Below are 19,287 nucleotides of genomic sequence, written 5' to 3'. Positions count from 1 at the left end.
TTGATATTATGTTTTAATGCATGTTTGACTCTTGAATGGATTTAAAGACTATTTTGAAATCTCTTAAGCATGTTGTGTGACTACGACTGTACGCTTATGCTTAAGTTGAACTTTAGTGGTTGTTAGTATTCTTACCGGGCTATGGACATCACATCTTATGCTTATGTTACAATGTTTCTTTGGGATCACCACTTATGCCTATGACTGTGTCCCTTCAAGGTCACTACTTATAAAAGTGTGTCTTTGGGTCCCGCCCCTTATGTTTATGTCTATACCTACGTTTACGATGTGTAATGTGTACCTAGCCTCGATAGGAAGTCTAATAGTTCACTTAATGGGTTCAGTAGTGAGTTGCTTACTGGGTATTTTTATATACTCATCAATTTCCCTTCATGTTTTCAGGTAGAGGTAAAAGGTAAAGATAATTCGGCGAATGACAGAAGAGATCCGTGATCGGTCATTGGGACATGTTATCGATTCCGCATTCATGTTGTCGTTTGATAGGAGTTTGTTTAAGAGTCTAGCATAATCAAACTTTTAGTTTATTTCATTTGTTCATTTATTAATTTGTTTATTTGCTCAATTTATTCTAAAATAAAGTCAGGGGTACCCGAACAGTGTTTTCAGGATTTTAGTGTTTTAATTTTACTTTAAGAAATAAAAGTTTTATTTATTTTATTAAATTTTCTTTGAAAGTATATTCTCAAGCCTATGCATGTATATAGTAGTGTCCTAGAAGTATCATAGAAATTTGGGTCGTTACAATTTAGATATTGAGTTACTTTCAAATATAGGAAAATGAACCAAAATATTTACAAATAATAATAAAATATCACAGTTTATATATGATAGACAATTATAGACTATTATCTGTGTCTATAGCTATTTATCGCAATTTATCACAAGTAGACTGTGATATTGTTCTATCATATGTAAATATTTTTAGCAGTTTTGTCATTTAAAATAATTTTCCTTTAGATATATCTCTTTTGTAGAAATTCTAGACATCTTTTTTATATATATAAAAAAAATCAGTGAGTCCACATTTAGAGGCATGAAGGGTAGGGTGCAAAATATATATATACATATAAAATCTATAAATTAATTTGATGTTAATGGAAAGTATAGCAAAAAGATATTAGGAGCCATGTTTCAAATAAAATTGTGGTGTATAGTATGCTCAAAAGGAGTGACCTTTAAGCTTCATTTTACATCCAAAATTGTGGTCTAAATGGAGAAAAGAAGATATGATGGTTCCCTAAGAATATATATGGTTGGAAGGCCTAATTGATTTACTCAAAACCACCATTTTTAATGATATTTTGGACAAATTAGAGCCATGGTCTCTACTAAATTACTTCTGCTCCTCAAAGTACTTATTTTATCAATTCAATTATGTTGTGTTTTTCAAGGTAACGATTTTAATCTTGCTTTCTTTTAGTTTAAAATATTATGTAATTAAAATTAAATTTCAATATATCGTTTTTACAAAAACCCTTTTTAAAATATTTTATTATTTCTTTAAATTCTTTATATAATTTTTGAGAGATTGGTTGGAAAGAGAGTTACTCTCGATCGGATTCTTATCGATCACGTTGAATTGGTGGTAAATCATTCCATCTTATCTAATTTTCAAGAACTTATCAATAGACTATATATTCTATAACTAAGGTGAATATAATTCAAGAATTGAGAATTATAATTTTAACCTTTTTTAAAAAACAAAACGCTTTACAGATTTTACAATTCTTTGGAGTTCACAACTCCATTCCTTATCTCTGACACCCTTTTAAATGCAAAGACTAAATAGACATAATACAATATAAATTAAATAAGTGAAGGTACATGGAATATTATTTCTTTTAATTTGCTCTAAAATATATTTATATCTATTTTGATTTTAAATTATATATATATATATATATATATATATATTAGTCCTTATCGTTATTTTATCATTAATTTTTTCACCCTAATTCGATCGATGTAGACCTGGTTGGAATGACTTAGAAAAAAAAATGTCTTAAAAATTTTCTTTTCATTTAAACACTTTTGATAAGAACTCCTTAAAAACAAACACACATGTGTTTGGAAACTCTTCCTCAAAAGTGTAGTTACAAAGTTTGTTTTGTTGATCATCTACTAAAAGTATTTTTATTAATGTCAAATTACAACGACCATAAGATACAATGAACTAATAATTTAAAATAATGGTCATTGAAGTTGATTGTTTGGGTTTTGTCACTGGAGGTGGTAGGTAGAGATTGCTAATGGCCGTTGCTGGAAGTGGTGGCAGGAGTTGGCTTGTGGGGTTTGTCGAAGTTGGCCGGCCACTGGGGCAGTTGACCGGAGGTGGTCATCGACGGTAGTTGCTGAAAAATGGTTATTGATGGTAGTCACCTGAGTTTTCCACTAGTAATGATCGTCAGAGTAGGTTTTTGGTGGTAGTCATCAGACGTGGCCGGTAGAGGGCGATGGTAGCCACGACAACATAAAGAAAAGTGAGGAATTAGGGGAACATTAACCATTAAACACTTGAAATTCATTATTCTAAAAGTTGGTTTCAAGTGTTTATCTTAAACCAACTTATTTTATAAAGTAACTTTTCAAAATCCATTTTGAATGGTTGCCAAATGCTTGATTTTTTTTTTCCAAATGACTTGTTTTTTAAATTAAACATTTGAAAAAATATTTCAAACACACCTATCATCAACTATTTTTTTTTTTTTGTGTGGAAAATCTCATAAATTAAAGTAGAAAATTCGAATTGATATGTTAAATTTTAGGAGTTGTACAAATTAAAATGATGAATAAAACAATAGTTGTTTTTAAATAAATGAAAATGAGCCAACTTATTTATAACTATCACTCATATACGGTAAAATTTTGCTATATTTGAAAATATTTTTAGTAGTTTTAGCATTTAAAAAATACCTATAAAACAACTACAAATTGATATGTTAAAGTCTAAATGAACTTGGTTCGTACTCTATATATATTAGAAAATATCAATCCAAAATTTTAGGATTTTTTTAGTATAAATAAAAAAAAATTATAGATTAAATTTTAGGGATTGTCTCAATTAAAATAATGAATAAAACAACAACAAATTGATATATTAAAACTAAAATGATCTTGATTCGCATGTACTCGATTCTTAGACTGAAGATTAATCCCTTGTTCCTTCTAAAAAAAAATACATATAGATTGAGAGTGTTTGTAGTAAAAGTAAAATCGTAATTATCCCAAAAACAAGGGGCAGATCTGTGCATTTGTATGTGGAGAAACGTTCAAAAAAGAAGGAAATAATATATATTTTAAAAAATATTTCAAAAAAAGGGGTAAAAAAGTAGAGTAAAAAATTGCAATTAAACTCCACATTTCACTCCCATTTTTTTTTCAAAAAAGATAAAATAAAATAAAATTTAGAATATCTTTTTTCTCTCATTAATAACGGTAAATAATAATCGAATCCGTAATTTCCCTTATTTACCAGGGGCAAATCCGTCATTTCCTTCTCCTATAAGTAACCACCTCAGTTCGCTTTCCAACAATCCTCGTCCCCCAAAAATCCCTCTCTCTATCGCTCTCTCTCTCTCTCTCTCTCTCAGTAAAAACCGCGTCTGTTACGGCGTCTCACCGGCGACGGCGGAGCGACTTCCGGCGAGCAGTGGTGCAGTGAGTACTGTGAAATTCAATCGGCGACGGTAGTGGTGGTGGTGTTGAAGGATCCAAAGCGGCGTGCATGTGGAAGCGGCGGGAGTTTGTGGGGATAATAAATAGAAAGAAGGCGTTTAAACGGAGGCGTGCTTTGATGGATTAATTGGAGTGGTCGATCACCGGCGGCCGTGATGGGGGGGAAGTTGGTGTTTGGTGTGGCGGTCGGCGTAGCGGTGGCGGCTTGTGTGGTGGCGACGGTGGTAGTAGGTCGGAGAGTTATGAGTCGGAGTAAGTGGAAGAGAGTGGTGGGGGTTTTGGAAGAGCTTGAAGCGACTTGTGATACTCCTGTGAGAAGATTGAGGCAGGTGGTTGATGCTATGGCTGTGGAAATGCATGCTGGGTTGGCTTCTGAAGGTGGTTCCAAGCTTAAAATGCTACTCACATATGTTGATAATCTGCCTAATGGGTAATCACCAATCAATTTTATCTATTGACTCTGTTCTCCAATGCTGGGGGTTTCTTTTTAGCTTCTTGATTGTTGACCTGGGAGGGATTTTGTTTATTGGATTCCAATGTTTTGTATTTGTTTGATTGTAGTTCTTTGAATCCTTCTTGTTGGATTTTATGATTTGATCTTGGATTAGTGTAAATTGATTCATGAGTGGTCTCTCATTGTTCACTGTTCGACTTCTTTCTTTCTCAACAACAATCCTGAATTTCATCTTTTGGTGTGTCTAGATACTGTGATTTCTGATGTCTCTCTCTCTGTCAAGTCTGAACCACGTTCTTTTTCTTGCCATTGCTTACTTGTATTTTGCACGTTTTTTAATTGGGTTTCTGTCTCTAGCGTTACTGGTGAGAGTTGTCTGTCTTTCTTTCTGTACTGCCTGCTGCTACGTATCATCGTTGATTGCGTTTTGGGATAAAATGTGTCTTATTTGCTTGCTTTTGTATACCCAAAAGTTTTTTTGTTTTTTTTTTCTTAGTTATATTTTCTAAAGGAGTTTTCTTAGTTTTATTTTGATTGATGTGCTGCAATATACGTTGTAGTTATATATGTTTATCATGTTTATGCTGCAGTGTGGGGGCATTTTTCGCTGTTCTCACTGGGTGGTTCTCCTTTTCTGTCACTTTTCCCTCTTCAGGAGCGAGAAAGGAACATTTTATGCTCTGGATCTTGGGGGTACTAATTTTAGGGTTTTGAGAGTTCATCTCAGTGGCCAGAGGTCTCTTAGTTTGAAACATGATGTGGAGCGGCAGCCAATTCCCCAAAATTTAATGACGGGCACACGCAAGGTGGCAACCGTAAATCTGTCCTGTTGATTTAAGTTCTCGTTTAATATGTTTTTTTACCAATCCATGTTTCTTGCTTGCAGGAGCTATTTGATTTTATTGCTTCATCACTGAAAGAGTTCGTGGAGAAAGCAGATGATCCTGATCAGTTGGCCCCTAGAAGAAGGGAACTTGGATTTACATTTTCCTTTCCTGTTAAACAAACATCTGCTTCATCAGGCGTGTTGATTAAATGGACTAAAGGATTTTCCATTGAAGACATGGTTAGTTTGATGCTGTTTAAATGAAATGGTTTTTGACCACTAGAGTGAGAAATGAAAAAGTGTTCTTTAATCCTTCTAGTGAAAATTGTTCTTGTTGGCGTTGGTTCCCCTGGTCTCTTTTTGATTGTTAAAGCATATATGATCAAATCTTGGGGATATTACTTCACTCCACCATTTGGGACTGACATTGCCTTGAGTGTTGGAATGTAGACAGTTTTTCACTGATACACAAACAGAATTTCATTGCCAAATGCTAGGGAATATGCTTCATTGACTATTTACTAGGCTTTTCAAAATGTTATACTTTTCAGGTTGGAAGAGATGCTGCAGAATCTTTACAGCAAGCCATCGATAGAATCGAATTGGATATTAGTGTATCAGTACTGGTAAGCATTCTGTTGATTAGCAAGTTGGCTGAAATGATGACGTTTATAAGACACTTTTAGGCTTCAATTTCAGCCTCAATTGCTATTGACATGAAGAATTGTGTTCCGTTCCCAAAACTCTGTTGGTTGATGTAGATTTTTATTAGTGTTCTGCTTTTTTCTTGGTTGGTCTGCACTCGTTTGCCCGTACTTTTGTACTCTTTGAAGGAAATCTTGGTTCTTGTAAATGAAAGTTGCATTGTCTATATCAGTTCTCTTTATCTATGGGGTAAAGACAACAAATGCCTTTCCTCTTAGTAGTCTGAAGAAGGAAGTTAAGGAGCTGCAGCATTTCTTTAATATCCCGCTGGTCTGAATAATCTTTCATAGTCAACTTCCTTGAATTGGCTTGTTTTGAGATAGACTTCTCCTGATTTACGGTTTTTGGTATTGTTCCATAGAACTGAAGAGTCATTTTTACTATATATGCATGTTTCTTTGTTATAAAATTGCAGGAAGTTGGTGCATGGATGTACTATTTGATTTATTGTTATTATTATTATTATTATTATTATTTTATAAAAAAACATTTCATTGATAAATGAAAGGATGTACTATTTGATTAAATAAAGAAAAGCAGCACATTGATACCTGATACAACTCTGAAACCAAGAAGCTTTTGCTTCAATGTGAATGCTTGGTACTTTCTGTGTTGGATACCATTCAGCCTCAAATAAAATATAGATTTACCCATCTCCTCAACAGATTTAACGTTTTTATGGAGCTATAAGAATTCCTTGACATCTCGAGTAAAAAATTATGCATGTGCTCATTCTTGTTTGTGGCCATGTTTTCTGCTGGGATAAGTTTGCAGGACCAAAATATACCCCAAAATGGAAATGATGCTCAGTGACATGACTTCTAGGTTCGGAGTGGTTGTGAATCGTATATGTAATCTGTCTATGATAAAGTTGTATTACTCTTCAGTGGAGATTATTTAATTTGATTATGTTGCTAAATTGAGTGGTCCATATTGCAAACCGCAATATGAACAGTTTTTTATATTTTCAGATGTCAAGAGTGTGGATGTAGTTTTGTCATCCCCGGTGATGAGTGCATATATATTCACATTCATGTGATGGCCTGGTTACGAGTAGATCACTGTTGCGTTTTGAAATAGCTGTTTGTATCTCACAATATGACCTATGTTCATGCAGTTTCTTTATTTCGTTGTTTCAATTTGATTGTATGAGACAACTGCACAAAGTTTCTAAGTTTAGTGTTACCATTTTCTGAATCAGATTAATGACACTGTGGGAACATTAGCTGTTGGACATTATCAAGATCCTGACACTGTTGCTGCAGTTATAATTGGCACTGGCACCAATGCTTGCTATCTTGAGCGTACGGATGCTATTATCAAATGCCAAGGGCTTTCTACGACATCTGGAAACATGGTACTTTTCTTTAGTAAAACCTGTATAGTGTTTTTCCAGTCCCCAGAAGGCATAGTCTCGAATGACGTCTTTTTAATCATCCAGGTTATCAACATGGAATGGGGAAATTTTTGGTCTTCTCATTTACCAAGAACTACTTATGATATTGATTTGGATGCTGATAGCCCCAATCCCAGTGATCAGGTATGGACTGTATGGTCGTGTTTTGTTGTCGAACATCTTGAACTACTTCATTATGTCGGAACTAACTTGGTTGTGTATGAGCTTGATGTAGGGCTTTGAGAAAATGATATCGGGTATGTATCTTGGTGATATCGTGAGGAGAGTGATTCTGAGGATATCACAAGAATCTGATGTTTTTGGTCCTGCTTCTACCCGATTATCGATGCCCTTCAAATTGAGGTAATCTCTCTCCCCCCTCGTGCTCTTTCTCTCACTTCGTGGTGTAGTCAATATTTCATGAAATTTTCAGAACGCCATTGATGGCTGCAATGCATGAGGATAGTTCGCCAGAGTTAACAGAAGTAGCACGGATCTTTGAAGACGTCTTGGAGGTGGATCTGAAAGCTATCTTTTTTTTCATTGATGTCTCTCTTTTCACTAAACACCACCATGTTTTCACTAATAATCTTCTTCTTGGTCGATTTTTTTATCCTCTCAGATCACTGATATACCATTGAAAGTTCGAAAGCTAGTAGTGAAAATATGCGACATTGTGACACGTAGAGCTGCTCGCTTGGCAGCTGCTGGTATTGTGGGCATCCTGAAGAAGATAGGGCGGGATGGGACTAGTGGAATCGCTGGTGGAAGAAGTAGAACAGACATCAAACCTAGACGAACAGTTGTTGCAATTGAGGGAGGTTTATATACAAGCTATACAATGTTCAGAGAGTACCTACATGAAGCTTTGGTTGAAATACTGGGAGAGGAAATTGCCCCGCATGTTATTTTGAAGCCAACAGAAGATGGTTCGGGTATCGGAGCAGCACTACTGGCAGCTTCTTATTCATCGTATGATGCGGTATCTGTGGATAATGACATAAACTCGGTATAAACACACACACAAACATAATTATAATGACTATAGAAAAAGTATTCATATATACACAAAATTATAGCTCCTCCTAGCTTGTACATTTAGCAATTCATTTCAATATTTGTTATGTGTATAAAGAAGGCTGTCCATATATATATTTTTTCTTTGTTCAAAAGGTTTCATTCTATTGCATTGTTTGCTATTCATTGCAATATATGAAGTTATGTACAAAGACAGATCATGATTTCAAATGGCATGGAAATATAATGTGACTTGGGTTGCCTTTAATAAAACTCGAAGGTTTACATGTCTAGCAAGAGTAAAGGTTCATTTTGGGCAGTTTTGGTACTTTTGGGTAAGTCGTAAAGATGATACATTTATAGATTGGGTTATGTTGTTGTAATTTGGTATTGAACGCTTGATGTTGGTGTGTTCAAATTGGGTTGCTCAATTGAAGTGTTTGTGTGGTTTTGGAGCAAATTACGTGTCGGGTAAGTGGTTTAAATTTCCGTAGAAAAATTTCTTTATCTAGAATTTTAGGCTAAGTACTAAAAAATAATTTATGGTTTGTGTTTTAGGATTCAATTTGATGTTTGTGGAACTTGGTGGTTAGTGTGCTTGAATTAAATTTTGTGTCTAAACTTGAGGTAAGTTACCTACTGTCGGTTCACTCTCGAACCCAAGTACGTATTAAGTATTGGTTCCTATGTTGGCTTGGAATATTATGATAGGCTTGTTGGTTAGTTGGAATTTTGGAAGCTTATATTTATGCCATGGAATTTCGATACCATGTATTGTTGCAATGTTTGGTTAATGGATGGATTGTGAGATTGTTCTGAAACTTAAGCATGATTTAAGACTTTGATTTTATGCTTATGCCTATGGAGACTGATAGTGACTGTTAGCACTTCTATCGGGCTATGTACATTGCATGTTGCGAGCCTTTGGGTTCACACCTTATGCCTATATACGGTGTTCCCTTGGGATTACCACTTATGTTTATGACTATGTCCCTCTGGGGTCACTACCTATGAAAGCGAGCTTTCAGGTTCGCCCCTTATGCTTATGCCAATTCCGACCTACGATGTGTTTTGTACACTTGAGTCTCGATAGAGAGGCTAACAGTTCACCTACTGGGCCCAGTAGTGGATTGCTTACTGGGTATATTTATATACTCATCTTTTTCTCTCCACCTTTTTTAGATAAAGGTAAAGATAGACCGGTGAACGATAGGGGGGATCCGTGACCAAGCCATTGGGACATGATATATCGCTTATGCACTTATGTTTTTATTTATTTGATATGTTTTGGTTTAGGAGTCTAGCATTTAAAACTCTTGGTTATTTCCTTTATTTGTTAATTTATTTATTTGCTTAATTTATTTTAAATCAGATTTAGGGGTACCTCTAATAGAGTTTTCAGGATTTTATTATTTAAGCTTTATTTAATGAAATAAAAAATTATTTTTTTTATTTAATTTTCTTCGAAGCATTTATTGTCAAGCCTATGCATGTATATAATAGCGTTCTAGAAGTATAATAGAAAGTTAGGATGTTACATTTAAGGTTAAGAAATCGTTGCCAAAAGTTTAAGGGTGGGTTTGATTTAACTTTTCAGGTGTTTAAATTTGAAAATAAGTATTTTTTAGAAAAAAAAATGAACTATTTGGCGACCCATCTAAATGACTTTTGAAACACTTTCAAAATGTATTTTGAATAGTTTTTATCAAAAGAGTTTGAATAAAAACAACTTTTTTGGAAACATTTTTTTCTCTAGTCGATCTAAATAGTAAGATTGTAAATTATCTAATTGAAAAATTGCTATTTCATCTAAAAAAAAATAATCTTTCAAAATTAACATCTTTTCTAAAAACTAATTTTTCTGATCTCTTTCTTGTTTTGTTAACTTTTATTACGCATAAAAGTTGAAAAAGTAAGAAAGAGATTAGAAAAGCTAGTTTTTTAGAGAAAAAATGATAGTTTTGAGAGACTAAAAACTTTTTAGGATAGATATAACAATTTTCCAATTTAATCATATCAATAATTTATCATTTTCCTCCACTTATAGGCTTGAAATTTTGTAAAAGACCAAACAGGTAGAAATGAATATTAATTGAAAAGGAAATATTTTGATATTATGTAAAATCATCGATTGACCCAAATGCTTAATATAAGTTAATTATATTAATACTTAACTATTAGTTTATCATTTTCCTCAAGAAGAAAAATGTTATAAAATTGAAATATTATACAAACTTTGAAAAGTAAAAAAAGAAAATTTTCACGGATAGAAAAAATGTCAAATTATTTAAAGAAATAGCAAAGAAAATACCAATAGATATTGTTAGACTTCTATCAGTTTCTATCTTGCTATCCTGTGTAAATAGTTTTCCAAATTATTTCTTTATTTTTTAAAATCTCCCTAAAATATATATAAATTTTATTGATTTCATTTTGTTTTTAAAAATTGTTTTAGCACACAAGTCAATGGAGGACGAAGAGATCATAAACTCCTATCTTATAATTGTAATCTAATTCGAAATTAATAATTTAGATGTGCAATGAAGATGAGAATTGAGTATGTGAAATCTAAAAGGGTTGAATATTAAGTGAATGTGTTATTGATCTTGCTTTTAATTATAATTAATTATAGAATAACAAATGATTTGAAAATTTAAAAGTTTGGTAACCTTTTCAATTCTCTACAACTATAAAAGTACATCTTCTACCATTTTTTCACTAAGACAAGATTCGTTTGTTCTTTACTTTTAATTTTTATCTCCTTTTCTTATTTCTAAATCGAAATTTATTCGATTTCAAAAATAACTCTAAAGATACATATTTAGAGAAGCTTGCGATGCACATGTTAAATCTATACGTTAAATCTATATTTTGAATCTTAAGCATACAATATTATAGTTTCATTTGATGAAGTATTTTTTTTTTGACATGTAAAATGTGGGATTCAAACTTGATAATATAAATACCATGACAGTTGAGCTATACTTATTTTGACTATTTAATGAAGTTGATAGTGGTGTCTATTCAATGATAATTATACCAGACAAATAAGATAGATATAATATACAAAGAAGAAAAGTAACATATTGAATATCCAAATGATTATAACTCAACTGTCTCTAGATCGGTCGTATAATTAAATAAAAAAAGGAAAGAAAAAAAGAAAAAAGGAAAAAGCGCATAGTTGTAGAATATTGTAATGCAACTTAGCCAACAAGGGTTGTTGAATTAATTTGGGAGGACTTGGTAATCGCATAATTGGAAATTACCTCCCTTGGTGCCGCGCCTGGGGCAGTGGTATATTATCCTCTATTACGACCTAACCCTAAGCCCTTCGTCGTCCCGTCCGGTCGCTGCGAAAGGAGGATCCCCAACACAGAAGCCAACCAAAAACCAGCTCTTCTTTCAGCCCTTGCTGAGCCGCAGTACTGTCGCTATCGCTTTTCACTTTCTCGGTGCACTTTACTTCGTCAGTTTTTCAATCTTTGGTATGTTGCTCTCGTTAGTCGTCACTTATATCTAATAACTGCGTGTTAACAAAAGATACGCTCATGTTCGTGCTGAGGAACATGATTACTTTTCGAGTAATTTATGGTGGGTAGGACGTTGGCAATCTTGGATTTACATTTTTCTTAGTCAGCTTCCTCGTTATCTGGACGAGGGTGGGGCATTTAGTTGGTTTAATGGTGGAATACATTTACCAATAACAGCATTGATCAACTTTTTGGTTCCCCCGATTATTTATTTATTTGTTTCATTCCACTTTCTTGTATCTTAGAAATCATAAATTTTTATTTGATTGTTATGTTCGTACTTGTGCCGTAAAGGCTAGCACTAGAAGAAATGAACAAATTGGCCTCAAACTTTCTCAATCATGCTTCTGTGCATCCCCTGTACCGAATTGGTGCGAAGAATTTCTTCAATTTATGTCCTATTAGTTGGGATTTATGGACTAAAGATCGTGACTCAGGGACCCAGCTTCTTGAATTTTGTCTCCATTTTGTTAATTGATAGAACATTATTGTATTTCTGTTTCAAAATTTGTATGTAGTTTTTCCACTGACGACCTTGGATGATGAAGTTGGACCAAGAGTATTAGCTACTTATAATGTAACACCAATGTTTTGTATGACAATGTCCTTTTGTATGTTGATATGAAAGGAAGAAAACATTTACTCCATTCCTCTTTGGAATCGAATGCAACATAATTGAGGATTTCACGGATCATCTAAAGTTAATCAACAGAGGACATCCTACATATTTTTTCAGGATTGTTTTCTCAATGCTGTTAAGAGAGCTGAGTAAGGTAAAATTAATCATGTATGTCACTCTTACCTCATCTCATGACACAGATGCTTTCTTTATGATAGATGACAAGCGCTTGGACACATATGAGCATTGCAATCATACATAGGGATATAGAGAGGGAATGGGAGAATCATTGTGGAGTTATGGGTATTATTTTTATAAATGGAGCTACTTGCTCACTCTCTGACGAGCTATGCACTGCTAAATTTCTGGAGAGGATGAGGAGATACAAAATTTATTTCAATATTATAATACCTTTGGAGCATCTGGGAGCAAATGAGCAATGGAATTGTGGAGCACGGCTCACATCGAGGATTGCTCTCTTGGTTTGCTTCATTGATTTTTGTTCTGCCTTATTTGGAGAGTGAAGTTGTTGATGCAGATGGCAATTGGTTATGGTGGAAGATGGTGTTTCTTTCCTTTGGATGATTTGTTGAACAGATGTATGATGTTATGACATACATGTGCAGGAATAATATTCAAACTTGCCTGGAGTAATTTGTTGCCTTGAAGATGAGTAGTCGTTTTTCTCGCACAATATATGTTGGAAACTTGCCCTCAGACATAAAAGAGTATGAAATTGAAGATTTGTTCTACAAGGTATATGCCCTTAGTCTTAGCTATTCCTTGTCATGGTGTCTGCAAATTGTTATTTTCTCTTTTCATATTTAAATGTGAAGGTACCCTACAATGGTGGTATTACAATGGTGATTTACAGCCATTCAAACTCATTTTATTTTTTGTTTTGAAAAGAAGATCTACTACATGTATTTTCTGGCTCCTGCATATCTAAGGTTTGATTTGTATGAACTTCTGAAATTTATTTCTACATGATTGATATTTTCTTGGCAGTATGGCCGAATTTTGGATATTGAATTGAAGATTCCACCACGCCCTCCATGTTATTGTTTTGTGGAGGTATTATTTTTTATTTTTAATTTTTATATACTTTTAGCTGCATTTACTGAGTTCATGATATTTTGTTCTTTCTGTTGTTAGTTTGAGAATGTTAGGGATGCAGAAGATGCAATCCGAGCTCGTGATGGATATAATTTTGATGGCTGCCGTCTAAGGGTATAGACTAAGTTTTCGTTTTCCTTTATTTCCTGATTCCTATTATTTTTATTATATTCATATTTTCCCTTTTTCAAATAGGTTGAGCTTGCACATGGTGGTAGAGGCCCTTCATCTAGTGATCGTCGTAGCAGTTATGGTGGTGGTGGTAGTGGTGGTGGAGGAGGGGCAGGGGGAGGACGTTTTGGTGTTTCAAAACGCTCAGAATATCGAGGTGGGGGAATATGTTTGATGCTCTGCTATATGGAACCATGTTGCTGGAAAAATTTCCCACATATAGTATTCCATTACGTCCATATTAATTCAATGTCCTAATGGATGTTTAATATTTCTCACAGTTATTGTACGTGGTCTTCCATCATCTGCTTCTTGGCAGGATTTGAAGGTGTTAGAATCTTTATTGTTCAATGAAAGATAAGGATTTTCTTTTATTGGATCATGTTGATAGCTTTACTGGTATAATGCTTTCAGGATCATATGCGCAAGGCTGGTGATGTGTGTTTTGCTGAAGTTTCCCGTGACAGCGAAGGTTAATCACACGTCCTTCCCCCAGTAAAAAACTGCTATTGTTTTTTTAGTTTGTGCAAAACGGTTTTACTGTATAGGAATGGTTTCTTAAGCAAATGTTGCTTATTTGTTTTGTTTTAGAAGTTTAACTCTTGTGATTTGAGTTAGAATGTAGGATGTGCATCATCCATAATTCTTATTGCAAGTATTTAATTTATGCATTAGTTCCTCGCCTGCCTTCAGAACATAATGTGATGGAGGGTGTTTGTAGTTGTATTTATCTCCAAAAGGTGGTTTACTTTCTATTTTGGGTCTATGACTCAAGCTTATAATTTGGCACATCTCTGTAGAGAAATGCAAGTCAAACCAACTTGATAATTCTTATCTTTTGGGCAACAAGGCATTTAGATAGCCGAACTTTTCTCTAAAGTTCCCATTGTTTCCACCAAAAGAGGAGGCTAACCATAAAAAGGGCCTCAAATCCAGAAAAATAAGCTCTAATGGGTAGTTACACCAAATTTTTTGCCACCAAAGCCCACCAAGAAACATGAAATGTAATAAAAGATCAAAGATTGGTTTAAGAATGCCTAAGCCCTTTAAAAGTTCTATTATTCCACTCCCCAAAGACTCCACAGAATAGCACTCTGGCTTGCCACCAAAAAAAAAAAAAAAAAACTTTCTTGTAGAAGGAGATGGAGAAGGAACTCCTTGATCATTCTCTGTAGTCCTTGTCTAACCTAGTCAAGATTGAACTGCTCAAAAAGTCGATTTGAAACTGCATGAGCTATACTACAACTCCAAAGAATATGATGAAGATCCTATATTGCACTTATAGAAAGAATGCAACACAATGGCTCATTCTAATTGGGTTCCTTGACACCCAATCTAAAGTGTTAACTCTTCCTTGCCTTGGATAACTTCTCAAACAAAAAACTTAACCATGTTGAGAATTTTCACCTTCTACATTGAGATAAAGTCAGAGACCAGAGGGAGGGAGGTTAACCAAATAGAGAAAAAATGATTTACACGAAAAATCATTGGATGAACTAGGAATCAAAATGTGAACACCCCTACTTTCTGGGGTACAACAGAGCTCCCCAAGCAAATAATAAAGATTGATAATATATTTGTTTCCCTATCGGACAAAAGACGGCAGAAAGCGGAAAAGAAGGGTAGGAGAAGTCATAGGATGAGACAGAAGGTAGCTACTGAGTGATTCCTCATCCCAGAAAAAAGTATCACTCCCGTCCCCCTTTAAAACAATGTTGGACAAAAAGAGAGAGGAAATGAAGCTTCTTAGCAATACCTTTCCAAGGATTTTATTTTGGATCTCATGGGAATTGAGGGTTCACAACTGGTTGGGTTTTAGGCCCAACTTTTTCTGGTCCGCACACTATATGATTTGCGGATCGAGTGAATCATGTGTTGATATGTCCAAATATCCTGGGGAGAAAACGTCTTAGAGTTACTTTATATTATTGATGTCTTGATCCCTCTAGTGGCATCTCAACTAAGTCTACCTTCTAAAGTCTAACTAAGGGGGCCACGTAAATCTCATTTCCTATGGCGGCTGCTCTCATTTGGAAGCTTAAAATTCCAGAAAAAGTGAGGGATTTCCTCTGGTCTCTTGCTTGCGTAAGCTTAAAATACTCATGATAAGCTCCAAAGGAGGAGTCTCTAGACCATTTGTTTATTCATTGTAATTTTGCGATCAGAGGTTGGTCCAACTTATTCAATATTTTTGGAGTGATTGAGTATATGGCCTAAGAAGGTTGATGATTGGCTGCTTGAAGGGATTATTAGTTATGATTTGGTTAGTAGAGGGAAAATCCTGTGGAGATGTGCTACTCACTACCTTCTCTGGTGTCTATGGACTTCTCTGGTGTCTATGGAAAGAAAGGAATAGTAGATTATTCAAAGATAAATACGCATCTTTTGATCCTTTTATTATATTTAAAAAAAACCATAACATATTCTCTTGCAACTTCCTATCATACTTATATTTTGTTGTATGATGGTATTTTGGTGTTAAAAATGTGTTATGTTGTGCCACTTTGATATTTGAAGAGGCAGTACTTTTTATTAGTCTATAATCCAGGGATGTATCATGAATAAAATTTATTTTTGTAATGTTTCGCTTTAGCACGTGACATAGCACAGATGCAAATCATTTAAAATGTAACAACTAGGAGTTGCCTTTTTTCTTTTCTCTTTTTAAATGTTCCATCATGCTCAGAAACTGAAATTACTTCAAATTGATTTGATAATTAGATAAATCATAAATATTTACTATTTGAAGTCATGATGTCCAGGGACGTTCGGAATTGTTGATTATACTAACTATGACGATATGAAATATGCTGTAAGTTTTTCTAAAAGATCATGTTTCGTCAGTTCTGCATTATTTCAATTTGATAACTAATGCATTTTTGTTATTTAGATGCGAAAACTTGATGATACTGAATTCAGAAATCCTTGGGCGAGAGCATACATTCGGGTACCTTAACCTTTATTCTCTTGCCATTTATTTCAAATTAGCCTACTGTTGTGTTATTTTTCTCTAACAGCTTACCCTCTTTCTGTGGGCACTTTAAGAAACTGGATTCGGTTTTTTGTGTCCTTTGTTTGTGGATGACATATCACATATGGTTGCAGGTGAAGAAGTATGATGGAAGTCCCACAAGGAGTCGGAGCCGGAGCCGGAGCCGGAGTCGTAGCCGTAGCCGTAGCCGAAGCCGGAGCCGGAGCCGTAGCCGTAGCCGTAGCCGTAGCCGGCCTGCTAGACGAAATAGGAGGTTCCAGCTTTTCTGTTCAACTGTTATCACTCTCATGGCTGCTTATTTTACGTTGTAATGTTTTCTTGTACCATGCAGCAAATCAGCAGAACGATCTGTTTCCAGATCGGTTTCAAGATCAAGATCTCCATCCCCTGTTAAATCTTCAAGGTACTTGTGGCCTGTGTGCGTTTTTCCCTAAGTTTGATTTGCTTGACAAACTTTTTTCTGCAAAATCTGCAGGCCACGGTCAAAATCAAGATCTGGATCACCACGTCAGGTATGCTACTTCCATTTTTGATGCTTCAAAAAACTGTAGAAACCATTTATGTTCATGGTAAATAAAGTTATCTGATTGCATGAGCTGCGCAAATTGGTAGTGGTAATAAAAAAGAACAACCTTTGGATGAAGATGTAGAAGAGCGTGTTTGTTTTATGGGGGGAGGGAATAGGTACGATAATTATCTTCTAGTCACTGTTTTGTTCTAGGTAGCATGAGTATCTCGTTGTCCATGGAATTGATAGAAGCTAAGAAGCACAGATACAATAAAACATTGATACGACACAGATATAATCAAACGTCATTTATTTAAAAATCTAGGACTGGACACAGCGTATGTAAGAAAGAAATTCAAAGTCAATGAGTTATGCATTTATATGCTCTTAAATAATCGGTTTGATGTATTTTGCATTCAAAATTTATTATTTTGTCATATATGTGTTTATTTAGTACATGCAACAAGTGTTTGATGGATGATTTAGCACATGATCTTATTTTGACTTTGTACAATTAGTGTCATATCTTTTGCACTAAATACTCTGAATTAAGTGAGAATAATCGAAATACTAGCACTGACAGAGCTGGAATCCCTTTTTCAGGCACGAGAAGGAAGTGAATGATGGAGAGCTATTTATATTAACGGTTGTTATAATATTCGGGATGCGACATTGCGTTGGAATTTGTTTTAGTTTAGGACCTATGCAGACTGGTTATATGAGTTGAGTTGGATGGAAAATGGCATGAGTTCTGTATGCATATTCTTTTAAATCCTTCCTAACATATCGACTTAAGATTATTTTGTTTGGAGACATTTTTTAGGTATCTGCATGCTAAGTTTACTTACATGCACAGTGGTTTCCCTTTGTTTGAAAGTTGAAAATGAGATTGTTATTAAATAGGGTTTAAGATTTTGGACCTTGTAACTAGAAATGTGAGTAACGATTAGTTTACCACCATCCAAATGAATGACCAACAACACAGTGAAGAGACTTACGATGGATGAACATAGAGATGGCTTTTTCCATTTCATTTCTCATCCTCACTAAATTTTCCATGTGATTGGGGTGGGAATTCTCCACCGAAAATTTGTGGACATTGGGTTGGAGGATTTTTTTTTTAATTGTTTTTTTTAAAATTTATTCTTTATTTAACAAAAATTTAAATTCATTCTCAACCAACTACAATTTTCAAATTTTACCATATTAAGTTGAGTCATTTCCTATGATTCAAAGAAACCACTGCTTGGCAAGAAATCTTAAAATTTAAAACATAAATTATATATATATATATATGTGAATGTGAATTAATATAATTTTTGGCCTTGCTTTCACTTAGCTAATGGGGAGGAAATTCTCTCCACTCCTATTTTTCATCTAATCAGAGATTCTGTCTATGGTCTCATGGGATAAATGGACATTTCAACACTATTTTTCATCTAGTTAGAGATTATTTGACCATGGTCTCGTGGGATAAATGGACATTTCAAGATGAACGATGTATTTTCAACATGAATACCCACATTAATTTGAACTTCCAGCTATTGAATCCACTTCTGGAGCCTAGATCTATGATGATCCTAGTTCAAATGAAACTCTAGCGGGCGATTACACCTTTCTTTTGGAATTTATAGGCAAGATTCAAGCAAAATTTCAATCCCAGGGACCCAAATACAATTAAATCAAGATCCCTGGGATTGATAGTGTAATTTTTCAATTTTTTTAACTGCTTCTATTTTCACTTTTATAATAAAAAATTATGATAATGAGGAAAATTACTCAAGGGGGCCATAGACTCAAAATGTGATTGGCATCTTGGATTGTTGGATGTATGAGAAAGAAATTATTAAAATATCTCAATTTTATGTATTGTGATTGCTAAGGATTGAAAGCATAGAAATTTTAGAATCCATATTTTACGGTTATTATGAAGCAGGCATACTGTGGTCTCACTTTATTGGATAAATTTCGATGAGATTGATTTTCGATTACTAAAAAGGTGGTTATAAATGCAACAATATATCTATAAATAATTATGCGGATATAAACTATTTTTTTGAAAAAAAAAATGACATTTTTAAAGTTCATTGTAGTTATGAAACTTGATCTGAATTGTTACATTGTAAATAAAGAATTGAGATTAGGAAGAGAGATTCTAAAATATGTTTAATTAGGTTTTATTTATTGAAGCAAAGATATTGAAGCATATGTTCATTTCTTTCTGAAAGATATTGACGCATACGTTTATGGGGCA

General features: G+C 34.2%; 2 protein-coding genes across 5 annotated transcripts; both read left to right on the top strand.

Annotated features, from left to right (window-relative positions):
- Positions 1-3,552: 3,552 nt before the first annotated feature.
- Positions 3,553-8,249, top strand: LOC150030528 (hexokinase-3-like). Its single transcript, XM_090309512.1, has 9 exons — positions 3,553-4,126; positions 4,806-4,956; positions 5,037-5,216; positions 5,528-5,602; positions 6,883-7,038; positions 7,123-7,221; positions 7,313-7,440; positions 7,511-7,592; positions 7,700-8,249. Exons 1-9 carry the CDS (start codon positions 3,852-3,854, stop codon positions 8,090-8,092), a joined length of 1,539 nt encoding a protein of 512 aa, XP_090165638.1. The 5' UTR covers positions 3,553-3,851; the 3' UTR covers positions 8,093-8,249.
- Positions 8,250-11,302: 3,053 nt separating this feature from the next.
- On the top strand, positions 11,303-17,848 carry LOC150030527 (serine/arginine-rich splicing factor SR34A-like). 4 transcript variants are annotated; one of them, XM_090309592.1, is made up of 13 exons: positions 11,303-11,582; positions 12,873-13,002; positions 13,255-13,320; positions 13,402-13,476; positions 13,558-13,690; positions 13,815-13,861; positions 13,948-14,005; positions 16,296-16,345; positions 16,424-16,480; positions 16,639-16,778; positions 16,857-16,928; positions 17,001-17,037; positions 17,637-17,848. In XM_090309592.1, the coding sequence occupies exons 2-13, from the start codon at positions 12,916-12,918 to the stop codon at positions 17,655-17,657; spliced, it is 843 nt and encodes a 280-aa protein (XP_090165718.1). In that variant the 5' UTR covers positions 11,303-11,582; positions 12,873-12,915; the 3' UTR covers positions 17,658-17,848. The 4 variants fall into 4 exon arrangements, with proteins under 4 accessions (XP_090165718.1, XP_090165717.1, XP_090165716.1 ...); XM_090309591.1 differs by having other exon boundaries at positions 11,330-11,582; positions 12,465-13,002; XM_090309590.1 differs by having other exon boundaries at positions 11,330-12,400; positions 12,465-13,002.
- Positions 17,849-19,287: the final 1,439 nt, after the last annotated feature.

The sequence above is a fragment of the Benincasa hispida genome, unplaced genomic scaffold (genome assembly GCF_027475165.1).
Source record: "Benincasa hispida cultivar pf3 unplaced genomic scaffold, pf3_genome.v1.1 HicScf1848, whole genome shotgun sequence".
Classification (NCBI taxonomy): domain Eukaryota; kingdom Viridiplantae; phylum Streptophyta; class Magnoliopsida; order Cucurbitales; family Cucurbitaceae; genus Benincasa; species Benincasa hispida.
Note: the sequence above shows the minus strand (reverse complement) of the source record. Positions and strands in the feature narration are given on the sequence as shown.

What these genes read in the sequence shown, in the direction of transcription:
- LOC150030527 (XM_090309592.1), top strand. Translation starts at nt 12,916, where the DNA reads ATGAGTAGTCGTTTTTCTCGCACAATATATGTTGGAAACTTGCCCTCA. An exon ending in CATGTTATTGTTTTGTGGAG is followed by an intron (nt 13,321 to 13,401) that starts GTATTATTTTTT and finishes TTCTGTTGTTAG; the next exon opens with TTTGAGAATGTTAGGGATGC. An exon ending in GGGCGAGAGCATACATTCGG is followed by an intron (nt 16,481 to 16,638) that starts GTACCTTAACCT and finishes ATATGGTTGCAG; the next exon opens with GTGAAGAAGTATGATGGAAG.
- LOC150030528 (XM_090309512.1), top strand. Translation starts at nt 3,852, where the DNA reads ATGGGGGGGAAGTTGGTGTTTGGTGTGGCGGTCGGCGTAGCGGTGGCG. An exon ending in GTTGATAATCTGCCTAATGG is followed by an intron (nt 4,127 to 4,805) that starts GTAATCACCAAT and finishes TTCCCTCTTCAG; the next exon opens with GAGCGAGAAAGGAACATTTT. An exon ending in TAATGACGGGCACACGCAAG is followed by an intron (nt 4,957 to 5,036) that starts GTGGCAACCGTA and finishes TCTTGCTTGCAG; the next exon opens with GAGCTATTTGATTTTATTGC.